The sequence below is a fragment of the Guillardia theta genome (assembly GCF_000315625.1).
Source record: "Guillardia theta CCMP2712 unplaced genomic scaffold GUITHscaffold_8, whole genome shotgun sequence".
Taxonomy (NCBI): Eukaryota; class Cryptophyceae; order Pyrenomonadales; family Geminigeraceae; genus Guillardia; species Guillardia theta.
The window spans coordinates 1,102,024-1,119,697 of NW_005434666.1; the positions used below are offsets into that span (position 1 = coordinate 1,102,024).

At 51.5% G+C, this 17,674-nt stretch overlaps 8 protein-coding genes across 8 annotated transcripts; 2 read left to right on the forward strand and 6 right to left on the reverse strand.

Annotated features, from left to right (window-relative positions):
- Positions 1-402: 402 nt before the first annotated feature.
- P97E (transitional endoplasmic reticulum ATPase E) lies at positions 403-4,007 on the reverse strand (the record flags this gene model as incomplete). The annotated part of the gene is made up of 20 exons (XM_005839697.1): positions 403-559; positions 608-936; positions 980-1,024; positions 1,056-1,146; positions 1,261-1,337; positions 1,402-1,454; positions 1,502-1,598; positions 1,653-1,736; positions 1,835-1,882; positions 2,009-2,072; positions 2,119-2,196; positions 2,240-2,298; positions 2,352-2,507; positions 2,555-2,596; positions 2,646-2,722; positions 2,800-2,903; positions 2,961-3,024; positions 3,123-3,181; positions 3,323-3,383; positions 3,536-4,007. 20 exons carry the CDS (start codon positions 4,005-4,007, stop codon positions 403-405), a joined length of 2,217 nt encoding a protein of 738 aa, XP_005839754.1.
- Positions 4,008-4,859: 852 nt separating this feature from the next.
- Positions 4,860-6,329, reverse strand: GUITHDRAFT_150645 (hypothetical protein). The gene has a single exon (XM_005839669.1). The coding sequence runs from the start codon at positions 6,267-6,269 to the stop codon at positions 4,914-4,916; it is 1,356 nt and encodes a 451-aa protein (XP_005839726.1). The 5' UTR covers positions 6,270-6,329; the 3' UTR covers positions 4,860-4,913.
- A 793-nt stretch (positions 6,330-7,122) lies between these two features.
- Positions 7,123-9,259, forward strand: GUITHDRAFT_101900 (hypothetical protein; the record flags this gene model as incomplete). Its single annotated transcript, XM_005839670.1, has 14 exons — positions 7,123-7,218; positions 7,669-7,769; positions 7,819-7,879; positions 7,925-8,080; positions 8,127-8,174; positions 8,221-8,254; positions 8,301-8,356; positions 8,403-8,469; positions 8,525-8,574; positions 8,619-8,673; positions 8,717-8,830; positions 8,895-8,944; positions 8,989-9,078; positions 9,125-9,259. 14 exons carry the CDS (start codon positions 7,123-7,125, stop codon positions 9,257-9,259), a joined length of 1,113 nt encoding a protein of 370 aa, XP_005839727.1.
- A 1,108-nt stretch (positions 9,260-10,367) lies between these two features.
- On the reverse strand, positions 10,368-10,700 carry GUITHDRAFT_52564 (hypothetical protein; the record flags this gene model as incomplete). Its single annotated transcript, XM_005839671.1, has 2 exons — positions 10,368-10,554; positions 10,597-10,700. Coding segments are annotated over 2 exons (291 nt in total), but the record flags the coding sequence as incomplete, so codon positions are not given.
- A 174-nt stretch (positions 10,701-10,874) lies between these two features.
- Positions 10,875-11,375, reverse strand: GUITHDRAFT_64980 (hypothetical protein; the record flags this gene model as incomplete). The annotated part of the gene is made up of 1 exon (XM_005839672.1): positions 10,875-11,375. One exon carries the CDS (start codon positions 11,373-11,375, stop codon positions 10,875-10,877), a length of 501 nt encoding a protein of 166 aa, XP_005839729.1.
- A 1,452-nt stretch (positions 11,376-12,827) lies between these two features.
- On the reverse strand, positions 12,828-13,790 carry GUITHDRAFT_84703 (hypothetical protein; the record flags this gene model as incomplete). The annotated part of the gene is made up of 5 exons (XM_005839673.1): positions 12,828-13,114; positions 13,167-13,223; positions 13,282-13,386; positions 13,442-13,525; positions 13,570-13,790. Coding segments are annotated over 5 exons (512 nt in total), but the record flags the coding sequence as incomplete, so codon positions are not given.
- Positions 13,791-14,335: 545 nt separating this feature from the next.
- GUITHDRAFT_101903 (hypothetical protein) lies at positions 14,336-15,228 on the forward strand (the record flags this gene model as incomplete). The annotated part of the gene is made up of 2 exons (XM_005839674.1): positions 14,336-15,085; positions 15,145-15,228. 2 exons carry the CDS (start codon positions 14,336-14,338, stop codon positions 15,226-15,228), a joined length of 834 nt encoding a protein of 277 aa, XP_005839731.1.
- A 33-nt stretch (positions 15,229-15,261) lies between these two features.
- GUITHDRAFT_161279 (hypothetical protein) lies at positions 15,262-17,285 on the reverse strand. The gene is made up of 13 exons (XM_005839675.1): positions 17,057-17,285; positions 16,931-17,008; positions 16,793-16,882; positions 16,647-16,739; positions 16,451-16,596; positions 16,357-16,401; positions 16,258-16,309; positions 16,039-16,215; positions 15,961-15,991; positions 15,853-15,916; positions 15,692-15,764; positions 15,603-15,638; positions 15,262-15,550 (listed from the first exon to the last, which is right to left on the reverse strand). Exons 1-13 carry the CDS (start codon positions 17,270-17,272, stop codon positions 15,482-15,484), a joined length of 1,170 nt encoding a protein of 389 aa, XP_005839732.1. The 5' UTR covers positions 17,273-17,285; the 3' UTR covers positions 15,262-15,481.
- Positions 17,286-17,674: the final 389 nt, after the last annotated feature.

Here is a 17,674-nt window from a genome sequence, read left to right on the forward strand (position 1 = left end):
TATTTCTGTCTCTCTCCTCCCCCTTTCCTCTTTCTCTTTCTCTTTCTCTATCTCTGTCCCTCCCCTCCCCCTTTCCTCTCTCGCCTCTATATCACTCTACTGTGTTGTCATCCTGCCCATCCTCTCTTTCCCCCCGCTCTCTCATCTTATCCCCCAGCTCGCCCCTACCTCAACGATGATCGCACCCCAGCTCATGCTTGTCTTCTCCCATTCTTTCTCTCGTACTTATGACACCATGTGTCTGACATGCTCCTGCAGGAAACCGACAACGTGCACAGCCATGCCGCAGGATCTGCCAAGGCCAAGGCGAACAAGACTTCTCGATGGAACGACTTTTGGAACAAGTGAATGACAGTGTGTTCATATACATGCTTGTGAGGCTCCTCCATTAAAGTTGAGTTGCTACCGCTCTGCTCCTTCATCCTGCGTCTGCCAGAGCTTCATCGGGTGCTGGATCTCAGCTCCTCGTAGTGAGGGTCTGGCATGGAGGAGAGCGCGGTGGACGTGCTCTGTGCTAACTCTGAGGTCCGACACCTGCTTCCCCTTCCCCATGGCTTCTCTGAGAGGTCAGCATCAGTGTCCTTCAATCTCCTCCTCTCCTGCCAACCTGATGGCGATCAAAGCGCTCTCTTGGCAGAAGAGCTGCAGATCTGCAAAGGAGAAGCCGTCCATGGCGCTAGCTAGAGACCATAAGAACTCCTCGCTCCTTACTTCCTCCTCTGCCTGGATCTCTCCGAACCCGAAGCTAGTCAGATCTTTGTCTGTCTGCCTCCTGTCCTCCCCGTCTTCGCTTCTCCTCCCCATCCTTGCCCGCAAGTACTGATGTCGAGACTGGGCATTAGGAGGAGGAACCAGGATATGGTGCTCGAGACGGCCCGGGCGCAGGAGAGCAGAGTCGATGACGTGGGGACGAGAAGAAGCGCCAAGGAGAATAACCTGGGGGAACATGAGCAGCAGGCGAGAACATTTCTTGTTTGACCGGGTGATCCTTGCTGGTCTTCATGCCGTCCATCTCGATGAGCAGCTGCGACAGCACGCGATCCAACACCCTGTACCAGGCTCAGCTGCCCTGCAGCTCCTCCGAGCCCCACGAGGCCACCGATCCGACGAGTCGGCGTTGCTGCGAGGGGGAGCGATTGTGTCAATCTTGTTCAGGATGTCAGGAGGAAGGGGAGGAGACGAAGAAGGAACCTGATCTATGAAGAGGATGCAAGGAGCACAACTTCTCGCCTGCCTCTCGTCAACAACGAGCAGTACAACCTCATGCTCGCCTGGTCGAACAGCCGCGAGATCGCACGTTCGCTGCTCCCGACGATTGAGTTGATCAGATCAGTTCCCTGTCAGCTCTCTCAACCAACCTACTCCTCCAGTTGTTGTTGTTCTCTGACTTATTCAACTCACCCGAACATGCAGAAAGTTGGCGACGGGCGCTGCCTCCATGGCAAGAGCCATCGCTGCCCCAACAAGTCAGCCTCCTTGGCTAAACCTCCTACATGTTGACCTGCTGCTGTCTTTCCCGTCCCGGGTGGGCCGTAGAGCAAGATACCCCGAGGAGGGTCGATGCCGAGGGACAAGTACCTCTCACGTTCAGCCAGCGACTGACAAGGAGCAAGGGCATCACAAATACTTGACAACCAGCCCAGGTAGCTCACTTTGATCAAACACGTGTACAAGGAAGATTTCACCTCTTCCATCCCAACCAAGAACTTCCACGGCAATACAGAGATTTGGACTGCCTATTGGAGGTTGGCAGTGAGTTACAAGAGAAAACAGTTTGTAGTAGTCCAACCGTCGCTCGGTCTCGTAACAGCGCAGGTCGAACATCTCTCATCACTTGGAGAAAATGCTCCAGTTTCAATGTTTCATCCTCTGCACCCGCTTCCTGAAACAAGGTATCAAGAAATCATATGAGCATCGGTAATGCATTCAAGATTGGATGTGTCAGTGCATGATGTTGACACGCGTGTACATGCATGACATTATTTCACAGTCATACACCATGAGTAACCTTTCGTTCGCTGATGACGCCAACCACTTTGGTGAGAACAAGTTTGAGATCCGCTCCCGTGTATCTTGACTGAGTCAATACCAAATCAGATGGAAAGAAGACAATTTCACCCGTGAGCCCTGTCTGCGACTTCCTTTAGCGTTTCTTCCTCTGATTTGCGATTGTTGTCGTTCTTGTTTGAAAATTTTCTGCAGCCAGCTGAGTACGAGGAAATGAGCAAGAAAAGATGACCTGGTAAGGACTCTCAAAATGTCTTGCCTTGCTTGAGAAGTCGGAACGGGGAGGGGCAACTGAAGTTGAGCAGGTCAGAGAAGCACAAAGTTATCCACATTAACAACTATACCCATGATTCCAGTCGGCCAGCAGATATAATCTGTTCATCGAGGACATCAAAGCGATTGGTCGCTCCGATTACAAACAGTTTCTTCTTAGACAGGTCCACGTTGTTTCGCACAGATTCCAGACAGCAAAGGAGGCAATGCGCAGCTCGTTGCTCAACCTGTAAAATGTTGTGAGATGAGATACACGCTACATAATTTCTCTCACTTTGTCTCCTTCATTCGATGGTCTGCTGCCGATTGCATCGATCTGTACCAGTTGCCTCACTTATCAACAAACACCAACAAGTTGCTCGCACTTCGTCGATGAAGAGGATGCAGGGACAAGCTTCTAACGCCTTCTTGAACAAGGATATGATCCTCCCTTCCGTTGCACCTTGATCAGCAGCAAACATTTCCGTCGCATTCGCCTTCGTCTCTATCAAAAAGAACATTCCTCCTCCATTTCATCACCTTGATGCTGCGATAAGGGGAGTATCGAAGTACAGCGTTGACAAAGCTTGTCTTCCCGACTCCAGATGGCCCATACACTATCATCCCACACACCTTTCGAGCACCTGGCATGCAAGTGAATGCCGAGGAAATCAGACTGAAGCGGGTACGACCAGACAAACCTTTCAGGTGCGGAGTGAAACATTCTTGTATCGTAGTGCAGGCCTGACTCAGCTGATGGGTGACCTGCACGCTTGTATGAGAGAGGATGCAGCAATGGGAGGGAGAGGATACTCCTCCGATCTCCTGCGCTGCTTGATGAATCCAGGCGGACAGCATCTCACAGGTTACATCTGAATTATGTGCCCATTCATTGTCTTCAGCCTCCGATGGAGGTTTTGTGCTGGTCGAAGCAACAAAGAAGAGGGTGTCTTCGTTGACGTGACATGCATGAGAGGTGATGTCACTCTCACAAAACTCGAATGTCTTGATGATAGACATCAAAGCATAAGTCGATCTTTGTTTCACATCCAAGAAATCTCACCTGTATTTCGGGGTGAAACTCGATCGCATCGATGGCACAAACAAACTCTTGCCCTCCGATGCTGCTGCGAACAGACATTCCTTCACTCCAGACCTGCATGGCATTCCCATCAACCTCATTCCAACACTTGACAAGAAGCCGCGTCAACTGCCCCTACCTTGCCTGTGAATGCCGACCGGACAACTGGCATGACACACACAGGTTTCAGCTTACATTCGACATCCATGCGCAGGTCCTTTGAAGATTCGAAGGTAAGACATACTGATATCCTCTTGGCAACTGCAATCTTGTCTCTCGAGCATCCGTGTGGGAATATCATGAGTTTTGCTGGGAAAACATGACATTGCAAGTTGAAAGCAGCACATTCGGAGATCCAACATTTCTCAGCCAGCATCTTTCCGTCTTCACTGCATCGATGGACTTTGACTCTCTTCATGAGACGAGCAACGATTGGTCTGACTGCTTTTCTCGCTCGCATCCACACGAAAGATCCAAACTTCAGTTCTTCCTCCGATCCTGTGATGAAGGGAACCTGGTCGTCAGAGGAGTCTCCGAGTGAAGAGGGGATCGAACTGTTCTCATCCTCCTTCAACAGTATGAGCGAAGGATCATCTGCCATGAACAGGGCGGGTGGGTAAGTTCGGGATCCCGCCATCCCCTCGGCAAGAAGGCTTTTTGCTGCCATGATGCGCCCCGACAACCATACAAACTTTCAAACTTCACACTTTTGAACTTTGGACAAACAGAAGGTTTCAAACTTGCCGGGCTCCTCGAGGCTCCCCGCCGCCGCCAGAGGCTCGCCGGACGGCCCCGCCGCCGGGCTGCCGGAGCCTTTGAGGCGCGGCCCGGGCGGTGGCGCGGCATCCGATCTAGGCTCGACCCCGGAAGTACCCACAGACACTGCCAGGCTGAGAGTAGGCAATATTCCTTTACTCAAAGCAATATTCATCCTTCCCAAGTTCCATGCAGTTGAGAGTCGCAGGATCAGCGGTTGATGGCAACGGTTCAGTGCTGACTCGCGCCGGGTTCACGCCGGGTTGACGCTACCGGCGGCGTCGACTCCCGGCGAAGCTCGGAGCCAACCCCTGTGAATCAGTGACTAGGTCAAGGCTGAGTCCCGTGGGGTCGGAGCGGGCCATGCGGCAGTGCGATCACAAAGTCGTCGCCGTCGCAGAGACCTCTGCTGTTCTGAAGTTGATCTTCCCCGCATGGCAGCTGCCGTTGAAACGAAGCCAGGGTCACTTGCGATCGGATCGAACTGCCTGCCATCTACTCACAGGCTGAATCGCATGGCGACTGCAAACAACCGGGTCAAATGGCATCATGAGGTGGTCAGCAGTGGCTGACTCAGGTAGCCACGGTCACGTCTCAGACCTGGTAACATCATAAGGGTTATGATGTTGATAGAGGAACATCAATTCTTTCAGCATTCTTGTATATGTGAGTGATTGTTGGATCACAGCAACAGTGCAGATGCTGAAAACCCCCTGACTTGGTCATGCACATACCAGATTCACAACAAAGGCAAAAAAACAAATGAATTAAATTCGTTAGTTTATTGAAGCGGTCAGTAAGACAGGAAGCTAATTGCTTAATACTCCTCTCCCTCCTCCTCACCCTCGCCCTCAGCGGACTCAGCACCAACCTCCTCATAATCCTTCTCGAGGGCGGCAAGATCCTCACGAGCCTCGGAGAACTCTCCCTCCTCCATACCCTCTCCGACATACCAGTGGACGAAGGCACGCTTGGCGTACATAAGATCGAACTTGTGATCGAGACGAGAGAAGACCTCGGCGACAGCAGTGGAGTTGGAAACCATGCAAACAGCACGCTGAACCTTGGCAAGATCTCCACCAGGAACAACAGTGGGGGGCTGGTAGTTGATACCGCACTTGAAACCAGTGGGGCACCAGTCAACGAACTGAATGGTACGCTTGGTCTTGATGGTAGCGACAGCAGCGTTGACATCCTTGGGAACGACGTCTCCACGGTACATGAGGCAAGCAGCCATGTACTTGCCGTGACGAGGATCGCACTTGGTCATCATGGAGGCAGGCTCGAAGACGGCGTTGGTGATCTCAGCCACGGAAAGCTGCTCGTGGTAGGCCTTCTCCGCAGAGATGATAGGAGCATACGAAGTAAGCATAAAGTGGATACGAGGATAGGGCACCAAGTTGGTCTGGAACTCGGTGATATCGACGTTCAAGGCACCATCGAAGCGAAGGGAAGCAGTCAAGGAGGAAATGCACTGAGCAACCAAACGGTTCAAGTTGGTGTAGGTGGGCCTCTCAATGTCCAAGTTACGACGGCAAATATCGTAGATAGCCTCATTGTCCAAAGAAGCGTTGACGTCCATGTGCTCCAAAAGGGTGTGGCAGGAGAGGATGGAGTTGTATGGCTCAACCACGGCGGTGGAGATCTGAGGGGAGGGGATGATGGTGAATCCGAGCTTAGACTTCTTGCCGTAGTCGACGGAAAGGCGCTCGCAGAGAAGAGCAGCAAGACCGGATCCGGTACCTCCTCCGATGGCGTGGAAGATCATGAAGCCCTGAAGACCAGTGCAGTTGTCCGCAAGCTTGCGGATACGGTCGAGGACGAGATCGACGATCTCCTTACCAACGGTGTAGTGACCACGGGCAAAGTTGTTGGCAGCATCCTCCTTGCCGGAGATGAGCTGCTCAGGGTGGAAGAGCTGACGGTAGGTACCAGTACGGACCTCATCGATCACAGTTGGCTCAAGATCGACGAAGACACAGCGGGGAACGTACTTTCCAGCTCCAGTCTCAGAGAAGAAGGTGTTGAAGGCATCATCTCCTCCTCCGATAGTCTTGTCGGAGGGCATCTGACCATCCGGCTGGATACCGTGCTCAAGGCAGAAGAGCTCCCAGCAGGCATTGCCCATCTGGCAACCGCCCTGGCCGACCATGATAGAAAGAACTTCACGCATCTTGGATGTGTTTGGAAAGGAACAAGTGAACGGGTCTCCTTCGCGGTTCGAGGACGCGGGGGACTGGGTTGGCGCCTTGCCCCTCCTCTCCTCTTTTAATCTCCCCTACTCCTACCCCTACCCCATGGGCTTCCTTACTCCAACGGCTCCGCATTCTCTCTACCCCCTACCCTTTATTTGTTCAAAGATGATACTTTGACCCGTATTCTGATCGAGAATTGGACCGGTAGTTTTTCAAAATTCGATTGTGTACCTATCAAGATCTGTGTTTTGACTACCCTTACCTACATATCTAACCAGAAAATAACCCACCCTTGCAAAACTACCCCACCCTAGCGACATTAAAGACACATCGACGGGCCCCGCTCAACCGCCAACCGCTCAGACTACCCTGACCCCCTCATTTCTCAGTTTGTAACCTGAAGGACTTGGGGGTACTACCCCATGATCAGAGGGGTACTAAAGGTCTATCGATAGGGTAGTTTTCGAATTCTTGGTACTAAATTTTCAAATTTTCAAATTCCCCTGCATCCACCCCTCCATGAGTGTCTTGTTTGAATCTGGTCTACAACTACGGGGTACCTTTCCCACCAAGGACGCTCATAGTTGGGGTCCATTCTCGGGGGTTTGAAAACGAAACAAGTGGGGTGGGTGTCTTGTGTTTCGGTTGGTTTGAATTTTGAGAATGAGGAGGATGAGATTCTCATGGGTCAGCTGGGTGATGTGGGCCTGACTTGGTCACCCGGGGAGGAGGGCAATTCGGATCCTGCAAGCCTGCTAATACAAGCCTACCAGCGAAAAACGATGTCGCATGCAGAGGCACAGGTGAGGGAAGCAGAGGTGACGTATGAGCATGAGCATGAGCATGAGCATGAGCATGAGCATGAGCATGAGCATGAGCATGAGCATGAGCATGAGCATGAGCATGAGCATGAGCATAAGAATCGAGGTGTAGAAGAGCATCGAAGAACTGTGTAATGAAATGGAGAAAGCATGGGACAACAGAGTGGAAGTTGGGGAAAGTTGGAGAGCGGAGTGAGAGGGACACAATGACGAGACGACTTCCTGAGAGGAAGGGGACAGAGACTATAATGGGATCTTGATAATTCCCCTTTCAGCTGTCTATCTGCCAGGCGGCTCATCAATGACGTCGCATTTGCCATTCGTTCATCACCCACTCTTCGGTCTACCCAGAAACTGGTAGGGATCAAGACGTTCTCATGTGCTCCCATGACCATCGTGATAGACAAGAGCGCTGCACCGCACTCAAGGGATGAGGAAGGAAGCCTCCAACCCTTGTAACTTGCTGCTAGCTGTGCTGCATGGGTGATTGATTTGTGTGCCCATAGCAAAAGCAGCCGAGGTAGGTGAAGCTTGCTTCGTTTCGACCATCTCATAGTCGTCGTGCAAACTGAAGGACGGGAGTGATGACGAATTGCTCGATGATTTTGCAAAGAAACTCTCTTACTCAAAGGAAGAGGTGCGGGTCATTCACAAATGGTGATGAATGCATTATCGTTCAAGATTGTGGCTCATTGGCTGTGAAAAGCTCCTCGAAGATGAACGGAGATATTCTGATAGAAGAGGTCTCGAGCAACAAGAATGAGAAGGTGGTTCGACATCAAAATAACATTTACATCATAACACTTACACAGATTAGGAGGATGAGGTTCACAAGCAACCTACATCTAGAACAAACAGAAGTTCGGCTCTTGAAAAGAGTGAATGATTCGGCTTCCAAGAAACAAGGCGATACAAGACAAAGTCAATTCGTTGCCGATCACGAATACGTCCCTTATGATTGCCTGAGGGTAACTATCGGAAGATGTTTCGCAGAAGTTCTCAATTATGTAACAGGGGATGCTGGTCTCGTTTGCTCTGCTTCCTTCCTTGAAGATAGAAGAGGTCAGCACTCCCTTGGAAGGGGAGACGCTGACACAGGCACGATCAGCTGCCGTCTGCCAACATGCGCATCCTGATCGTGGGTAACCGTCTTCCTCTCTTACCCCCTGCTCCTCATTCATGGAACAGGCCTTGCCGGAGGAATGTTGCCAAGATTCGTTCACAGTCAGCTCAAAGGGGCCTCGGTAAGCCTGCAGAGCTGTAGTGACCCTCTCAGCCTACTTGTTTCAGTTAGATTGCGTTGAGATCGACGAGGCTGTTCGAGATGCAGCAGAAGAGTTCTTGGGCCTCGTGACTGGTCAGCTTCCTGAGGTCGATTTTCTCGATCGTGCTGAGTGATCTGCGCATCAAAGACGAGAAGCTGAAAGTTCACGTGGCCGACGGTCTGGATTTCGTGAAGGAGGTCGAACTTACCTTGCTATGGGGCTCTTCTAACATGACGTAAAGAGCGACGACCACACTTACAACCTGAGTATCATCGACGTCAATGCCTGCGACGAAGGTCCGACTTGTCGACATGGTGTCTGATACTCATGAGGGCACAGACACAACCCTGGAGGCTCCTCCGAGGCCGTTCGTCGAAGATGGCAAGCGCGATAGACTATTTTCTCGTTCCTTGACCATGCATCCTTGCAGACTTCGTTCGCCATCTTTCCAGAGTAACAAAGAAGCCGGGGGTTGCAGTTGTCAATGTGATCTGCTCCTCATCGTCTCTCCTCCAAGAGATTTTCGATCGTTTTCTTCGATTTTTCGACGACGTCCTCTACCTCAAAGTGAGCCTGTCGTTTATCTTTGCCATGATAACAGCTCTGGACAGGACCATTCACCCGATGCCGATGAGAATTACGTTGTCTTGCTCCTGAACGGGCCCTCCAGTCAGTGGAACTTCAACGTTGGGAGCGAATCCGTGAGCGAATCTCTGGGCAATTCCATGAGCTGATGATTTCTGGCAGGCGATCGTCGATCGCGTTGAGCAATTGGAGAAGATCTTCGTCGCCATGCGACAGTTCGGGCTGACCGGGAGAACGAGAAGAGAGTTAAAAAGGCACGTGAGACTCCTGTCACCCTCCTCCTTGAAGGAAACCTAGATTACAAACTTCTCACGCTCTGGACCAGCCCCGATCACCTGTCCATACTAGATGGATTTGATACTCGTCATCTATCAGTCTCCCTCGTCCGAGTCTGAATCTGTGACATCCGATGCTTCCTCCTCAGTCAAGGCCTCGGACTCAATTTTCGCTCCGTGTCGACTTCTGCCCTTCTCTTGGGCCTCTGGCTCTGCAGGCACGATCTCCTCGACAGGTTCAGGAGCCACAGAGCTGAGGGCTGGAAGATAGTCAGATGTCGCTAGTGACAAGAGGAAAGATAACAATCCCCACCTCTGATATCCTTCTGTGACTCTTGATCCAAGTCCATCAATTCACGTCTCCTTTGGAATACCACCTTCAAGACCCTGATCATAGCTATCTCCCACTTGATGTTGTTATTTGTTGCTGGTCCCTTCCCTGAGAAATCTTTCCCAAACTTGACAAGCGTGTCTTCCTGATCCTTCCTTTCATCCCAGTCCTTGATCAAGATATCGAAGTATACATCATAATCCTTCAAGAGCGTCGCCACTTGCTCAAAATTGCATACCACAAGAACTTCTCGTCTCCGATTCAACAAAGTAGAAAGCTCATCCAGCAGGGACCCTTCCAAGGCTCTCAGTTCTTCAGGTTGAAGGTGAGAAGAGAGGAGGAAGACTCTGATAAACAAGCCTCCGTCGGGAATGGTACCTTTCAATGATCTCAGCTCTCCAGCATTGCTCGCTGCAGAGGAAGTCGAACGAAGTAAGTCCACTGGGACGGGGGAAGAAGTGTTCTTCCGCTCATCAATGGACAACGACGTGGCACTTTGGGATCTTCCAGCAGAATTTCGATCAAAAGCTCCACTGGTGTCCGGCACAAGATCTGAAACTTTCTGATCAGAAACCTGCTTCAGCTAGACGAGGGTGAGTATCTCAACATCATAAGCAAGAAGCATCACCATGCCAACGGTTTCATCAAGAGCATCCTTCAGTGAGTCAATGGTGGTTTGCATCTCCCGGATCTGGCTCTTGTATTGTTCGCATGCAGATCGTAGGCGATCGATCCTCGATTCCTGCAGCAACAGAGAAAAATTCCCGCCAGCTGCGATAGTCACAAACTTCACCATGGAGATATTGACACGTCTGGGAACCTCGACGTGGTTAGAGTGATTCAGAGCAAGTTGACCCTTGTCATTGCATCCACAAGAGAAGACTGAGCCATCGTTCGAGATCATGAGTGTATGATCGTATCCACATGCGACATCTACAATGAACGAAGAAGTTTGATTGTTCATCGTTTCCTCAAACTGCATCAATCTCGGTTCAGCGGATTCATTCTCATGGTATGAGTTTGCAAACTTTCCTTGCCCTAACTGCCCAAAAACATTCATGCCACAGCTGTAAACATTCCCCTTTCCTGTCAGGAGGACGGTGTGCATGGACCCACAACAAGCTTTCACGACATAGTCTCCCTCCTTTCTCAGCCTCTCCGAGAATTCCACAAGTCTCTGTGGAGCCTCAACGATCTCTGAAACTTCTGAATGTCCAATGCCCAACTGGCCACACCGGTTTCTGCCGCATGCCCAAACTTCTCTGAGCAAGAAAGGTTCAGAACGGAACGGCGCATGAAAGAAATATTACCCGCTATCACAAACGAAAATGGAGTGGAACTGACCAGAACCCACCTGCTGGATGCTCTCATCGATCTTAACTCGTTCAGGGGGGGTTGGCCCGCCTTGGTGCCTCCCTATCCCAAGCTGACCGTGTGAGTTGCTTCCGAAGCCCCAGGCGAACCGCTTCTTCTTGCCCTCCACCTCCTCTTGGACAAGTAGGAAGCTGTGATGGTGACCACAGCAGGTGGAAACAGCCGAGAGCTCAACCTCGCAGGGACGAGGAGAAGTTACCTGCTGCTTGCCTGTCAAGGCCAACTGACCATGCTCATTGCTGCCAAACGCCATGGCTTCCCCGTTCCCCATCACGACTATAGTATGTGAGAGTCCGCAGGCAAGATCGACTGCGCCCTGTCGACAAAGAACATCGAGGCGCGTCAACTCCAGTCTTGACTTGAGGTCGCCTAGCCCGAGCTGACCATGACCGTTCCCTCCCAGCACGAACACGTCCCGCAAGTCATCAAGCATACAAGCATGCGAAGCCCCGCAGGACATGAGCATGATCTTCTTCGACTCAAACCCTGAGAGCAGGCTGTTGGGGAGGAACCTCTCTGTGACTCTTCCTCCTACTACTACCTCTCCCTCCCCCCCTCCCAGTTCGCCGAAGCCTCTGCATCCAACCTCCTCCATCGCACCCCACAAGATTCAAGATCCCGCCCCGACCGTGTAGTGGCTCCAGTCATCGGACGCCGGCCCGGGCCGGGGTCGGACGGTCCGAGCCCCCCGGCGGCCCGGGCCGACTCGAGCCGCAAAGTTCCGGGTGGTCGGGCACTGCTCAGTGCAGTGCTACGGTGCCAGTACGGTACGCAGCACTCTTCTTAGGCTTCGAATCTAACCATGCATTGATATCTTCGAGGACTGAGCAACTGACAGTGCAGCGGCATCAAGCTCGGAATGTCGGAATAGGCTCGAAGGACAATTTGCTGTTGACGAAACCTAAAAATACGGAGTACCAAGCATTCGCCGCTCCGACATTTTCAAGCTGGAAGAATTACTACCCGCGGGGAAGAACACTGATGAGTGGCCCCGGGGCCCCGGCTCACCGGGTATCCGATGTCGGCTCGGAGACTCGGTGCGGCAGCGCGGCCGCCGGCCCGCCGGGCCGGCGGGCCGCGCGCGGCACTGTGACGGTTGGCCCGGGGCCCCACTGCCGCAGTGCCGCCGCCCGGGGCCAGTGGCACACGGCGGCGGCGGCCGGGCGGCCCGGCTAGTAACGTGCTACTTGGGTCCATAACTGATACTTGGGTCACTGCGGTGACCGTGATGATCGGCCCGCCTGGCAGGTTCCGAGCGGCGGACTCCGGTAAGCAATTTGATCCGGCAAAAAGTACCCTGGTGGTCGTGGCCTCATTGTGGTCTAGATGGTTGAAAATGGAAGTAGCGACTCAGCAACTCGCAAAGTTCTTTCCGACGTCACCAAAGGACACTGCTCTCATCCCTTGTTCACCCCGAATCCCTCACTGTCATGTCATCATCAACCCATCACTGGTTGTTTGGAGCAGAGTGAAAATGCAACATACATGTATCACCTTAGTACTAACCAAATTCCGGGGAGCCAAGATTGGAGTCGGTGTGGATGCGATTCTCAGAGGGAAATAGATAAGGAGAGATAGAAGAACGACAGAAGGTAAATGCTGGTGCTATTACAGCAGTGAAAATTGAGTTCCCACACCTTCAGGTGCTGGGAGTGAGAAATCTGCACCTGCAAGTTTGAACGATGCCAGTAGTCAAAGTTTGAGAAAGCTGATCATCGGATAGCAGATGTCAAGATGTTGGTGTTGGTGAGTCGGCCCGGGCCATCCGATCGCCGCCGGAGGCCCCGCTGAGTCGTCGGATACCGGCCACTGGCCTAAGTCATGTGATGATTCGACCGTACTCTGGAGCTCCGGGTCTCGGAGACGGTGTGTCGGAAACTTTCATACAGGTCTGAGCTTTACAAAAGAAGACACAGCAAAGCATATGATGAGACGAGATGAAATCTGTGAAACAGGGGAACAAAGCTCACTGACTCACACTGCTCAGCGGTTTGTTGTTTATGAAAGGATCGTGGCTGGTGAGTTGACAAGTTACATTGATTAGCCTGATTTAGAAGACCTTCCTGGTGACGCCTTCGTCTCTTGTCTTTTCACTCACCTCTGTATTAGAAAAGAGCTGTTTCATGTTTATTCTGCCATCACCTTTTCGATCATCTCGGCCAACTCTCCGGACTGAAATCGTCGGTCAACAAATACCAGCAAGGTAACAGATTATATGTCCAACCTGATACATGTCGATGGCGATGTCACATCCTCCAAGAAACTCTCCATCAACATACAGCTGCAGGAACAATCACCCGCACTTAGCAAGGCGTCCCAGGACAGGTAGGGAGGATAACCTGAGGGATGGTGGGCCAGTTGGAATATTCCTTGATACCCTGACGGAGAAGTTCGTTCTCCAGAACGTTGACGGCTTCATAACGGGCGTTGCAGGCGTTCAAAATCTGCACAGGTAGATGAATGAGCAACGCTCCTCTCCATATTCTCGTTTGAAATGACCTGCACAACCGTGTTGGAAAACCCGCACTGAGGAAAATCTTTGTTGCCCTTCATGAAGAGGACGATCTTGTTTTCCTTTACAACCTGTGTAAGAAGTTAAGAACTGGCTTCAAAGGAAGTCATTTTGCCTTATCGATTGCATTCCACATGGGGCCCTTTCTATTAGAATCATCCAACTGCATTCTCAGTTGCAACGGACTGGTGTGAGCTGCCGTTCTCGGAGACTGAACGAAAGAATTTGCAACATTCCTGACAGCAAATCTGGTGCATCCAGGGAGCTGGAGAGAGAAGGACGACACTGAAGTGATTGATATGCCCAGGATTGTTAAGAGAAACGCTTTCGACATCTATTGTACATGTTAGGGTTACCGTAAAGTAATCATATATTCTTGAACAATCAATCAAGCCATCAGTCATATCAACTTTTCTTCATGAACGGTCACTACACTTCTTATTCCGACTGATTGGTTAGGCTAGCCTCAGCCTATTCCTCCTTCCAATCGCTTGGCGAAACTAAGGAAGAATATGTCATACATGAGGACGCTCAGTCAATGTTCCACATCCTTTGAAATCCAACAAACGGTTTCTGTTCTGACTGAACAACTTGTCTATCTGGTCTGACACTTGAAGTTCCCTTGCTCTCCTCATGTCCTCGTCTCCTCTCCTACTCATTTCCTCGCCTACTCTACCAAGTCTTCGGCCTCCTAGTAATATCGGCATCTCCAAGGGGGCTTGCCAGCTAGTACCGGTGGTTTCGACTATCATAAAAAGGGTACAGAAATGGATGGGGTGGTGATATAAAGGTGATGCCGGCGTCACAGTCGAGAGCGCAAAGGTCTCACAGTTGGCCCGGCGCGATTGTACTGAGGCGGACTCGAAGATTTTGTAAAGGCCATGGCGATGCCGGCTGCGTGCCTGTCTTTCATGGTTGCCAACATCGAGGCGCGAAGAATGACGATGAAGCCTGCTGCTTCGTTATCTCACTGCTGCATGTTTGCTGATAGAAGGGCGTTCTCAACAGGAAGACAATGTGTCTTCCCAGCTGATAGGAAGGACAGGTGCTGTACGCGCACCTTCATGGCTGGAATCAACGGTGACGATGATATTATTGATGTGAGTGACTTGGTGGATTCCTCTGCTTATGACTTTACCTGGGATGGACATGATGCAATGGTCTTTGAGAACTTTCGTTGCTCATCTGGTCAGATTGCGAATCACATCAAGAAGATGGTAGTTGACGAGCCTGCGCGAGTTTCAACCCTCATCGCACATTTCGGGGAAGAATCTCAAGAGGTGACTAGAATGTCAGCTTTAGGAGCCAGGCTGCTACGTCTGACCTTTTTATCGTCTCCCCTCCGTCATCTCATGGAGGATGAGATCCTCGGAACGTCCACTGTCGTAAGTTTGTTCATTCCCATACCAAACACCTTTTCACAGGTTTATCAGGATTTCACAGCTGAAGATATCCTGGCAGTTGCAGAGAGTTCGGAAACAGAGGGTGCGCGGCTGATTGTTAACAGGAAGCAGAGAGACAACTCGGTGGCACGAGTTTTTCGACGGAAGACACCAAGTGAAGACGAGCGAGTCTCAAGTGCTGGTTCCGCATCGAGCAGGCTGCAAGATTTTACGGTCAAAGAACTCAAGGTGAGGAGAAGATTTGTCGTCACCATTCGAACTCATATCTCCGCTCATTACGCTTTTAGCTTCTTTGCAAGCGCCAGGGAGTGCCATCGAGTGGACGCAAGTCGGAACTGATAGAGCGACTGATGGGCGTGTTGGACAAATAGACAAGGGGACAGGAATCGTTTCTTCCATTGATTCGATTGAGCCACTTATATTACAAAGACAGTCGTGAGGGTTGGAGGCAGAGATAAAGGGACAGAGAAAGAGGCAGAAGAGATTCAGATTTCAGTGAAGTATGGTACAGATAGAAGGGCTGTAATCCTCAACCCAACACGCGCATGTACAAACCACGATCAAACAATAAACTGGGCATGTCTCTTTCAGGGCGACGAAGGAACTCGAAGGACGAGACAGAAATCATGCGTTCACAGGCTTGATTTGAAGCTCAAGAGCCAAATGATCCGAGATAAACTTGTTTTCTCCGACCTATCAATCATGTCAAGCTTGACGTGGCATAATATCTGTTTGACGCGATCACCCCATACGTCTCATTGAATGCTTTCAGACCAAATACCTGAAAACCAAGAAAGTTTCAGAAAGATGATCAAGTCGCAGTATCATTCGAACCTGAGCACTGCCTGACACATATACATACGAGCTATTCGCTAGCTGTTGACTTCTGACACTCGAGAACCATGCGCTGTAGCAAATCGTGTTACTGCTGACGGAAAATCTCGTGACAAGGTATGGGAGTTTGTATCCCCCAGAACATCGAGAGTGTCACTTACTAGTCCAATGATTCGAAGCCTATGATGTCCGTTGCGTTTCTATCTGTGAAAGAAACCGCTTGTCCTGTTGGAGCTAAATATTGACATGCCATACGTCCTCTCCATTACCTTTTGAGATCTGTTCCGCCAGCAGAATGTCCTGAAAAGAAAGTCATCGAAGACCTTGTTCAAGAGAGGTCAAGGTGCCTCTAGCGGGTTTAAGGTACGATTCGCTGCCTGGTAGGCTTTCAGCTGGTGCCTCGCGTCGATGTTGAGATCTCCCACGAGTAAAATTCCTCCCAGCTTGCAGCGATCGCACAAGAGATGCTGTTCTTGGAGCTTCAGCCCGACTGTTTCGCGTATGTGTCGTACGATTTCAGACACCTGTGCAGAACGCTGAGTTTTGAACTGAACATTTTGACATACTTGGGATTGGCGAACACTTCTCGTGTATATTCCGCATGAATTTACCGCATAACTGGTAGGAGAAGTCAAGAGAAGGAATGAAAGTCTTGACAATCTCACCTCGAAAGGTGCAAGAAGAATGCTTCCAGTCCCATCAGCCACCAACTTCACAAGTCAAGGATCAATGCACGGCCTTGAAGCGTTAGGGACTCACTTGCGAGGCTGTATGCTGTGCAGAGTCCTTCCCTTCCCGCATTGCAGATGCGTGTTGCCAACCTTCAACCTTGACAAACGATCTGAGATCTCAAGGTCTGCAAAAATCGACCCCTTCCAAGTCCACATATCAATTCCACTCCAATCCTGCATCAGCCCGGGAGCATCAGCGGTGGCTGGAGCTGCCCTCTCATCACCGTATATGGGAGCCAGACAGCCTCTGTCAAAGGGAAGCGGCTCACTATCAGAAGTCCAGCATTCTGACCAAACCAAGGATCTGGCGGCACGACCTTTCAATCCCCGCAGATTTCAGCGACATCCCGGAGTCGAAAATGAAATTTACATGATATGTGAAGCCTTGCTCTCTCATCCTGTCCACCAGCCAACGTTGATGTCCCCATATCACAACCCCGAAGACCGACATGGTGAAAACCTTGCCGCGGACGATCAGGACCAGAAGGGAACAAACTCTTCCAACAACCTCTTGCATCGCGATCACATCGTACTTGCCGACATAGCGCACGAGATCACTCAGTCGCTCCCGCACGTTGGATGATCCCTGAGCACAAGAGAGGTCAGAGAGCTCGTCACATCTCCCAAGTTGCACCGAGAACGGCCCGTACACGTTGAAAGTAAGGAATCTTAGTGAAGGCAAGGGTCCATGCTGAGAGACGTTGACGGCCAAGGGCGGCGATGAAGGGCCAGAGACGCGAGGACGAGATGGACAGCAGGTGCTTGTGATCACAGCTAGGAGCAGCAGCAGCAGCAGGGCGACGGAGGCAGCGCGCACTAGGAGCATGCTACTGCTCCTGGAATCGTTCATTGCTTCATGATCGGGGGCGCAATTCCCTGAGGCGGACCTGCACGAGCAAACGCACATCAATGCGTTGGCGGGCAACAACGAGGGAGGGAGGGAGAGATGGAGGGAGAACGAGGGAGGGTGGAGGGAGGGTGGGAGAACGAGGGAGGGAGGAGGGGAGGGAGAACGAGGAGGGAGGAGGGAGGGAGAACGAGGAGGGAGGAGGGATGGAGGGAGAACGAGGGAGGGAGGAGGGAGGGTGGGAGAACGAGGGAGGGAGGAGGGAGGGAGAACGAGGGAGGGAGGAGGGAGGGAGAACGAGGAGGATGAGGGATGGAGGGAGAACGAGGGAGTAGGAGGGAGGGTGGTAGAACGAGGAGGGAGGAGAGATGGAGGGAGAACGAGGGAGGGAGGAGGGCGAGAGGG

Bases quoted from the DNA above. Each gene is read 5' to 3' on its own strand.
- GUITHDRAFT_150645 (XM_005839669.1), bottom strand. From the start codon at position 6,269: ATGCGTGAAGTTCTTTCTATCATGGTCGGCCAGGGCGGTTGCCAGATG.
- GUITHDRAFT_161279 (XM_005839675.1), bottom strand. From the start codon at position 17,272: ATGAACGATTCCAGGAGCAGTAGCATGCTCCTAGTGCGCGCTGCCTCC. The intron at 16,740-16,792 runs GTAAATTTCATT...GGGGATTGAAAG, and splicing joins AGCAAGGCTTCACATATCAT to GTCGTGCCGCCAGATCCTTG. The intron at 15,765-15,852 runs GTAAGTGACACT...GATTTGCTACAG, and splicing joins GGCTTCGAATCATTGGACTA to CGCATGGTTCTCGAGTGTCA.